The following is a 10,000-nucleotide window of genomic DNA, read 5'->3' as shown; positions in this document are numbered from 1 at the left end:
AGGCTGCTGTCTGAAATGTCTAACCAACCAGCTTTTGAATGAAATGCTAGGGAGCTTTTTCTCCACGCTTCCTCTGTTTTTTAGGCCACAGCCTAGCACAGTGCTAACTTTGGTGTGGTTATCCATCTGGACCATGGGCCCGTGTGTCTGGACTCTTCAGTCCAGTGTTCCTTTGTGTCTCACCCCTCCTCCTGTCTAAAAAATGGGTTTGTAGTTCTGCCACTGCTAAAGTAATCCAATACCTTATACCAAAACCTGCTATAATTTTGAAGATTCGGTACCTCTGAGAAACACCTTCAGGAGACTTCAAGACCAGGGACCTCCTTTATAAACGGTATACACACACAAAAACAGGTCTGAATTGTGTGCACACAACAGAGACACTACTATTTACAAAGAAACACTTGGGCACATATTTACAGAAACCTTGAAAGAGCAGCAACAGACGACACCCTCGGGTACAAAGAACTACAGCAATACGTGCGAATCACTCTCCTCACACGTCCATGTTAAATTATGCATCTCTATAATTAGCTCCATAATCGGCTACTTACTCACAAAAAGCACTGGAGCCTAAACGCTGCTTCGGCTGATGTGTTTCATGATTTATTTGTGTGGACCAGTTAACTAGCCAGTATCTATGTATTCATATTTATTGCTCCAGATAACTATTTGCAGCCTTCAATTTGTTCACCCTTGTTCAACTTGTTATGGGTTTGGAAACAGCTTTGGAAATAGATGCTAATGGTTATGCCTAATTACAGTTGTAACACAACTGCACACGTTCACTGTTTTTGGGATTATTAGCAGACCAAAGAAGGTGGGATTTTATTGCCAGTGATGATGACTGGCTAAAGAGCCAATTTAGAGCCATTCTCTTAGAACTGTGAAGAGCTGGGCCCAGTTTTTGAGACCAGTCACGCAAAACCCAGGCAATACCTGTCCACTTACAGGTCATAACGACCCTTGGATGCTAGCGACCGGTTGGTTTCAAAGCTGATAGATCAGGGATATCCCAGCTGTACTGGCTGGCATAAGTAAACTTCCGTGACAGTACACGGGAGTGTTCGACTGTGGCGTGCAGTAATGTATTTCCAAAAGGCAGATCTTGTTGGTGGAGACTGCTGGAATGTGGGGTTTCCCCCACCAGTCGCAGTAATACTCTGTCGGTGCAAAGCAAGCCACAGAGTGTCTTTGCACCAACGTTTAAATCTGCCCACTTTTCTCACCTCTGCAACAGCGCACTTGTGGAACTCAGTACTAGCTGCTGAAACTACATGCTGTTGCTCAAACCCACGTCGATGCCTCGGCCCAGGCCGCCAAACGATGGGTTTTACCGCGTCTCAATCTCAGTCACTAGAACTTCCTTCTCACTTGCTGCAAGATTCCTCTTTTTGCCTTTCGCTTTGCCAATGATGAACGGCACAGGCCATATTTTAGTATTCTTTAGGTCATTAGGGATTTGTGGGGCATTAACAGGGAGGGATAGTGGGCTTGGAACAAAAGGCTGAAGGCAGCCACCCTACCCGAGGCTCGAACCCCAGTCTGACAGAAGGGATTCGTGAGCTCTGTGCCAGAGCACCCGTTTAACCTTCCTAAGTGACAAAGTGTCTGTTACAAGGCTCATTCACCTGTGTACATTTTAAAGAACACTGTGATTGATAAGAGAGGAAACATTGTACGTGCAGATCCACACTCTCAAGGTTTTATAAATCTGATTTTTTTTATTGTGTGTGTGCACACAATTTCCTGTTATTTACGTGCATGTACATTTTCACTCTGGAATCCCTGCAAAGTTTTATAAATGAGGCCCCAGGCCTTTTGGCTCACTGCCAAGACACATGCGCATGCTTCTTCCCAGTTCACCGTGAACGACCTTCAGATATCAAGCTGGGGACCTGTGCCTGGACGCCTCTAGGGAGTGGGGTTTCTTCCGGGCCACTGACCTGCCTGCGTGGATTTCCTGCGCGCCTTCTTGATGTCCTCCTCCATCTTGGTGCTCAGTTTCATCTCCATCTGATGAGTCTTCATTTCTAGGTCCTTCTGCCTCTCCGCTAGCGCTTTGCGAGCCTTCGTGGGCACAAGAGTTCAAAGTTGAAAGTTTAATTGTCACATGCATAGTTATACACAGTATAACTGGCAGAAGAGTGCAGAAGAGATGTGTTTGGCATCATTCCCCTTGAGCACTGACGTATACTTATAATGCCATTTTTAATCACCGGTGCTTTATATTTCAGTAGCATTTTGCTCTCTAAAAACACACGCAGCATTAACACATTTAGATACATGACGCTCGAATTATATTATTGTGTTCCTGAAGTCGAAGACCAGTTTTTCAATGGTCACTTGTTTGCAGCATGAGGTCTTCAGACCCTTGTGATTGTTTATAGAGCTTAGAAAGGCTACAGTTCCGCAAACACGCTACAGCCTTGGAAATGAAGCAGGGTTTTAATAATATATGAACAGGATTCCCAAAACTCTAGAAAAAGTTGGACAAGTAGGTGATGCCTTAACTTCCCTGCCTCTGGGAGACTTGGGAATATTCAAAGTTAGATTGCGTGAGTGGAAACCCATGCGGTCCTTTGGACACCTCGGTCAGCTTGTGACCCCTTAACCCCACGCTACCTTTTCTGCGGCAGCGAATCGGCCGGCGAGCTGTTTCCGGAGATCGGCAATGTGGTGCTCGAACTTCTTCATGTCTTTTTTGAAGTTGTCTCGGAATGTAAGGAGGGGCTTTTCCACATCACTCTGCAGCTGGAAGGTTGAGGAGCAAAATGAGATGCTGATACCCATTATAAGTTCTCAGATTGTAGTTTCCAGTGCAGTACGGTAAGTGCACTGCAGTGACATGTGCTGACACTGTCAGAAATGGCAAACTTAGGGGTTTGACTAAGCCAACGTTTCAGATTGAACATTTCTGGTGTTTTTAAAGATCAGTGTGTGACTGTACAGGGGAAATCAAACAAAGCATTCAAACACATCTGCTGAGTTACTTTCCAGAGTATACTAATATGACTCTCCAATTCTGCTCCAACAGCTGGACACCAGAAACCCAGAAATCTCTCCTCAGTCAACATACATTCTCACACACACACACACACACACACACACACACACACACACACACACACACATACACAAGGTCACAGTGAGAGTGAGGAAGCCTATGAGTACACACTAGACAATACTCACTAGTATTTCTATTTGTATGTAATATAAGATTATACTTACAGAATTAACTACACCTTTACGTAGGAAGTAATGATACTCTGGTCTGTGTGAGTGCAAAAGCTTCTTCAGCATTCCACATTGGCATTTTAAGATAAACAAGCAGCCAAAGCAATCACGGCAAATTATTTAAATGTCACGAGAAATACGGAAGATGCACACACACACACACACACACACACACACACACACACACACACACACACACACAGACACACACAGACACACACACATGCACAAACACACACGCACACTCACACACTCACTCAGGCACGCACTTGCACACACACACACACACACACGCACACACACATGCCCGCACGCGCACACACACACACACACACACACACACACACACTCACTCACTCACTCACACACTCACACACACACACACACACACACACACACACACACACACACACACACACACACAGACACACACTCACACACACACACACACACACACACACAGACACACACTCACACACTCACAGACTCACACACACACACACACACACACACACACAGACTACCTTGGAGGAGAACTTGAGGTGAACTTCGGCTTCATCTGCCAGGCTTTTCTTCAGCTGACCCCAGGCCTCTCCAAGTGTGCTGAGGACAGACAGGAAACTAGAGGTCAGCGTAATGGGGGGACGGAGGGAGCCAACAGCCCCGTTAGTCAAGGTCGGTCAGAACCTCCAGCAAAAGTTCATTACTGGCTGTCGATCTCAATCAGACGCATTACGCACACAAAACACGGGCGAGTCCTCGGGAACACACAGCAAGGCATCGAAGCTTCCTTTCCCCCTTTCTTAAGGAACCTGAAAAATGAGCACATTTGTGCTGGCAGATTTCCATCATTCTTTGGGGGGAAGGTGTCCAGCAGTGCTAGGCAGAGAATGCGTGAGTCTGAACCCTGATTGCCTCATTCCAGGCATTTGTCAGATATTCTTCTCAAAGGCCTTCCTGGCCGAGCCTACAGGACCCCCGACGCGGCGGTGAAAGCATCCGTCTCAGCACGCCGTGCCGATTCAAAGGAGCCACTCTGAATGGAAGGACACGTGGCCTCTCCTTCTAGCACATTCCATCGGTCAGCCATTCCACCCTAGCCGCGTGCTCAGTGAGAGAGGCCGCGAGGGCCCCGGCTACCGAGAGACGGACCCTTGCCTCCCCTCCAGCTGCTAATGGCCGGCGATCGGATATATACACGAGAGAGAAACACACCGCGGATCGATTCCCCGCAGCCCGTAAATGGTGCGCACTGGGAAAACCTGCCACATTTCAGAGTTGCTACGTGACGGGCTGGTGAGGTGGCGAAAGGTCACGGCCCGCGGTAACAGCGCCATCCACGTAGGTCCTGAGCATGGCCAAAGGAGAGGTTTGGCCCCAAGCAGCCGTCACGGGGCACAGGCTGGGAGGCACGATAATACGGGCATTGTTGTGCAGGAGAGGGTGGGCAGACCACTGTGGCGTGATCTACATTCTGTCCGAGACAATTAGCCCCCTTTATCAGTCCGCTGTGCATGCTGGAGTTGAGCTGAGGGGCCAGTCCAGACCGCCTGGCTAACAGCCGAGACCAGGACTACAGGCTAACTGCTGCTGTGCGGTATAAGCCGTCTTCGGCTCGTCAAGAGAACCTTTCGACCTTGCTGGAGGCCATGTGGGAAGATGTCAGATAGTTCAACTCATTCTTTCAAATAGTGTAAACAATAAATTCAACCCTAATTCTACTTCGGTAGCTTCTTGAGATCAGAACATTTCCTGCGGTTTTCTGGACATTCCTGTTGGCGGCTTACAGACCCTCCAAAACTTACAGACTCACCGCGCTTTTAGAGTCATAACACAGCAAAAAATATAACTCAGCAAAAAATGCCACATAGCCATTTTGCTGTCAAACAACGTGCAGTTCCGACATAAATGGAATGCATGCCATGTATATTTTAAAGCATGGAATGTAATGTGGAAAGGGTCTCCAAAGGGACAATATCATTAGACCTGTCAGAATTTGGAATATGTGCGGGCCCAGGACAAAACTACAATGACATTTACCAGTATTGTTTTGACATTCCTCACTGACCAAAGTGGAGGAGCCACAGTACAAAACTGGGCAGCTTTCCAAAGTTCCACACTGTGGTAAGACATTACATCACATTGTTCAGTGGTATCTGTGGCCTTGGTTACGGACCTGAAAAGAGCCAGCATGCAGGACAGCCCTCATTCTTTTACCGCCACTCCATCACACCAACCCCATCACCACCACCCGTGGAGCTGGAAACCTACCCTTCCTCCTGAACAGCCAGCGGAACCTGGGAGAGCTTCAAGAGATTCTTGGCATACTCTTCCTCGATCTTGATCCTGACGGGTCATAACAAAAGTCAGAAGTTACAATCTCTGCCCCCCCCCCCTTTTTTTTAAGAGCGCTGACAAAACTTTGAACATCGCTGTAGTTCGGTGATAATCAGAGTCCTGCTGACGGGGGTTAAGCACATCTGTTGTGCCCTGAAATTCACACACAAAGGTCATTTCCTGCTCAGGGTGCACACTTACTGCCTCACCCCCAAGGGAAATGTTACTCTGGTTGACCCCTTATGTCATACAGAGTTTTAAGAACCATTTTCCCAGACCTTTCTGTCAGCTGAACACCTATAAATAAAACAAATAAAATGATCGTCCCCAGAGGTCGTTTGGACTTCTTATCAGGAGTGAAACCAACAGACTTGACTTTACAACGTAAAACATCCTTCAATAGCTGTGCATATCTAATGGCAACTGTGTAAAAGTTATGGAGTAATTGGAGTGTACTGAATAAGTCGTTTGGAGTCTAAATGTTTTTGTTAAGTCGACAGACGCTCGGCTGGCACATTCTGTGCTGTCACAGCTAAACAAAGGAAAAAACTACGAATTGCATGAATCGTTATTAACTGACTTGCATAACTTTGGCCACTCAGCAGGAAGGCTTGCCAATTCTGGAAATTACTTGTTTTCCATAATGAGTTTGCGCAACATAAAAGTCTGCCATTAATGAAACAGGGGGAACTGGTCAGGAGATGTGACTATTGTTATTGTGCGGTTTTCATGGCAACAGAAGAGGTTACGCAAGCTCACTTTTACATAGAGCCCTGCTGAGCGACTTGTTGTGTTCCGTAGCGGATGACAACCCGGCAGTATCGAGACATCTTGCACCACAGCCTGAAAACACAGAGGGCCATGCTAATCCCTTTCGCAGCTGGCAAGGCATGCGCGGGTCACGCGCAGGACAGAGGCGCGCGTGGCGGGATGATATCTACCTCTCCCTCATGAACTCGGCCGTCTCCTTCTGCATCTGCTTCCCCTTCAGCTGCTTGTGCAGTAGGACCTCGAAGCCCGTGATGGAGGTGTTCCCCTGTGGGTCCTTTCTGTCCATCTGGGACGGGAGACAAAACACTGGTGGTTGGAAACATGCAGGAAGGCTTGCTGTCAGACAAAACACCAGGAGGCACCGCTATGGCACACACAAACACACACACACACACACACACACACACACCTCCCCCAGCTCCTACTCACAACATTTCTCCACAGATTCCCGATCTGAGATGAGATTTGGGATTCAGTCATTTAAATATGAAAAAGCTGTTTTTGTCTCCTGGATCATTACGATTCTGACAAGTCAAAATGCTAAAGTCAGAATGCCAAAACTGAGATGTAATGACAAGGGGTGCTCAAAACATCACAAGCAGCCATGCATGACTCAAATTACAAGTAAAAAACAACAACAACAACAACAATATTTAAACAGCTCCAAACCACAGCACAACTATATAAACAACCATGCCTTGTGTAACTTATATGTATTTATGTGTGACAGTGTTTTAACTTTACAAAAATTATTTCAAGATTCTTCAAATGTTCCCTTACCCAGAAATAATCGCAGTAGCTCCACTCGCCCGGTTTGAGGAGTTGCTGTTCAGACATGTGCATCGGGAGGGGGAATGTTATGGAGTTGACGTGCTGAAGGACAGAGTCATCCACAGACATCGCATTAGGCCTTTGCAGACTATGGAACAGTCCTTCCTGTGGATGTCTGTATGCACTGCTTTAAAATGGTTGCAATGACTGCAGTGAGATGGTGGTAGGATGGTGGGTCAAAAACTCGGTTTAGGTGTGACAACACATTATGCTTCCAATGTTGCTATAATAAGTGCATGAAAAGACTGTCAGCATGACGCAGAACAAACACAAGTGTCTCCACACAGACAGCGCATTAGGCCTTTGCAGACTATGGAACAGTCCTGCCTGTGTAGGATGGAGTCTGGAGGCAGGGAACTTATGGACTTATGGCCTGACCGTTTGACACTCTCTGGGGCTTCCAGATACTTTGGTGTTCACTAGCACACAGTGGAATTTCAATACTTCCCTTTTTCTCCATCTCAGCAACAGAGCAACGGCACCAACACCCTGGGATATGTCTAGGATGGTTACATATTCAATGTCCTTAAAGTGCAATAAAACATGTAAATCAAACAATTTGGCTAAATATTTATTTTGGAAGGGTTTCTTTAGCCTACAGAAAGCTGAAGCTATTATTTTTTTTATATAAAATGCCATTGAAAGAAACAAACCAAAATATCCTATGTTGTGTCTTTGGATACTCAAATAAAGTTTGAAAAGGGTTTTCCAGTGAAAAAAAGAACTAGGTTTAGCCCAGGTGTCCTCCTTTGCTGCCTTGATGTGTCAGCACACCGGCAGACTTACAGCTTGCATTTTCCTCTCTGATTTCATCCTAGAATTCCTCGGAAGGAATCCACCCGCAATAATGTCTGTATGCACTGCTTTAAAATGGTTGCGATGACTCCCGTGAGATGCGGTAGGACGGTGGGTCACAAGCTGCATCCACTTGTCTTTGCTAAAACCTGTTACGTCATCAGCGACTTTAAGCGAAACCGTATTTAGTGAATGTTGCTGAACATGAACACGGTGCCACAAAATACTAGCAGCACATTTTAAGAGCAACCTGAGTGATACCTCATTGTAAAATGCTGGAAAAAGATGTTTATAAAAACATTGTGTTCAAGTAAACAGCTGTCAAAAACTTGGTTTAGGCATGATGACACATTATGCTTCCAGTTTTGCCATGATAAGTGCATGAAGAGACTATCAACGTGACAGAACAAACACAAGAGTCTCCACACAGTCCGCCGAGCCTCTCTGGTCCATCTTGCTGTCACCGGTTCTGAGGCTGTCCTTGCATTCTGTAGCGCTCTCTTGCAACAGACGTCTCTCAGCCGAGGTATGGAAGCTCATTCGTGAGGCCCGTGTCTCCTCTCACTTGTTTTTGATCAGGAGCAAACAAACATTTAGCAATAGCTTTCCAATACTCTGGGTCTGTGAACTCAGCGCTGATACCTGGCGGAGAGCATCCCGCCAGCACTCTGTCCGCTCCGGAATGTCATGTGACCTTGTCGTTCCAGTACTCACCATAATAGCTTCTTTTTTTTCCTCCAAATGAATGCTAGTCAACTTTAATAAGAGCAGGACAGAGAACAGCGCAAGCGAGAAAAAGAGAAGAGCGCAAGAGGGTAGAAACCACAACATTCCAGCTTGTACGGGGCACAAGCAAGTCGCATGAAATGACACTTCTCCTTCTCTTCTTTAGTTACAAATGTGTAAACATTGTCATTCACACTCTGCCTCTGGTTACCTTGTTTAGCCACCCATGCTGTCTTTTGCATATAAAAGGCTGCACAATTGTAGGTGGAGGCATCCCTATCAAGTTTCTGACCCAGCACTATATTTCAGGTCACTGGAAATTAATGACAGTCCACGTTAGGTTTCTGATTTAAGGGAAAAATATGCCAGAACTTGCTGTTCGCCTGAATTTGCTTGGCAAAGCATAGTGCTGATTGCTGCTGGTTATCTGTTCTTCTGCACTGAAAGAGAGGGATTGAGAGGCAGAGAGAGAGAGAGAGAGAGAGAGTGTATGGGGGAGGGAAAGAGGCACAGCAAGTGTGTCAAGGCACTACCACGGCAGCTGTGATGTCATGCGCTTGTCTGTGGAAAGAACGAAAACAAACAAAGTTTCCTCCAAAAAACTTTCACGCACTCTAGCTGGTAATCACTGACTCTCCGAAAGCGAACTGTCTGCCAAACGAAATGTAGCGTGAACTTTAAGTAACTCCTAGTCAAAGCCCTCGCTGCGTTCCACCAGCTTAGGGGGGCTCCACCCAAGATGGGACGCTTGGCACGGCCTTTTGTCTGCCTGCCAGTCCAGAGAGGATCGTGCTAGTGGGAACAGAAGACCGAGCGAAAAAAGAACGAAAAACCAAAGGGTGAAAGCACGGGAGTTGTGGGGAAATGAAGGCGGCAGTGTTACGTTCAGTAGGGCTGCGTGATTATACATCTGAATGAATTCTTCTTGCTTTACTGTCGCCGTCGGTTATTAAAACGTATACAGCATTATTTATGAGCTTATTAATGCAGCATGGATTCGTCTTCACACTGCTGCACCGTGTGTTCAGTTGGTTTTGCTTGAACATAATCCGTGAGATCTAAAATTCCCTGCAGGACGATTCATTTTACACACTGATACCTATTTAGATGACAGACAAACATACAGACAGGGTTCCATTTTCTATTTAAAGTGCTATTTTGATCCATTTTTAAAGAGAATTAAATTTCTCTCATCCAGAGTTTATTTTATTTACATTAAGTATTATTAAGGATAATTAATTAAATCTCTTAATTTTAGGGGAAAAAATAACTCACATAGTTTACATCAGTAAACTCACATAGT

At 46.0% G+C, this 10,000-nt stretch overlaps 1 protein-coding gene across 2 annotated transcripts in view; it reads right to left on the bottom strand.

The window, feature by feature from the left end:
* Positions 1–9,906, bottom strand: part of LOC145655578 (growth arrest-specific protein 7-like) — an 11,983-nt gene extending 2,077 nt beyond the window's left edge. The window contains exons 1-6 of one of the 2 annotated variants that reach the window (XM_081709078.1): positions 7,126–9,901; positions 6,516–6,631; positions 5,509–5,583; positions 3,762–3,840; positions 2,626–2,754; positions 1,947–2,070 (exon numbers count right to left, since the gene is read on the bottom strand). In XM_081709078.1, coding sequence (XP_081565204.1) covers positions 1,947–2,070; positions 2,626–2,754; positions 3,762–3,840; positions 5,509–5,583; positions 6,516–6,631; positions 7,126–7,245 — 643 coding nt within the window. In that variant the 5' untranslated portion in view covers positions 7,246–9,901. Of the gene's footprint in view, positions 1–1,946; positions 2,071–2,625; positions 2,755–3,761; positions 3,841–5,508; positions 5,584–6,515; positions 6,632–7,125 lie in introns of both variants that reach the window. The other variant, XM_081709080.1, reaches the window with a different exon arrangement.
* Positions 9,907–10,000: the final 94 nt, after the last annotated feature.

The sequence above is a fragment of the Electrophorus electricus genome, unplaced genomic scaffold, assembly GCF_041902795.1.
Source record: "Electrophorus electricus isolate QZ-2024a unplaced genomic scaffold, ASM4190279v1 Scaffold284, whole genome shotgun sequence".
Lineage (NCBI taxonomy): Eukaryota > Metazoa > Chordata > Actinopteri > Gymnotiformes > Gymnotidae > Electrophorus > Electrophorus electricus.
This window is presented reverse-complemented; position numbering and strand designations above follow the sequence as displayed.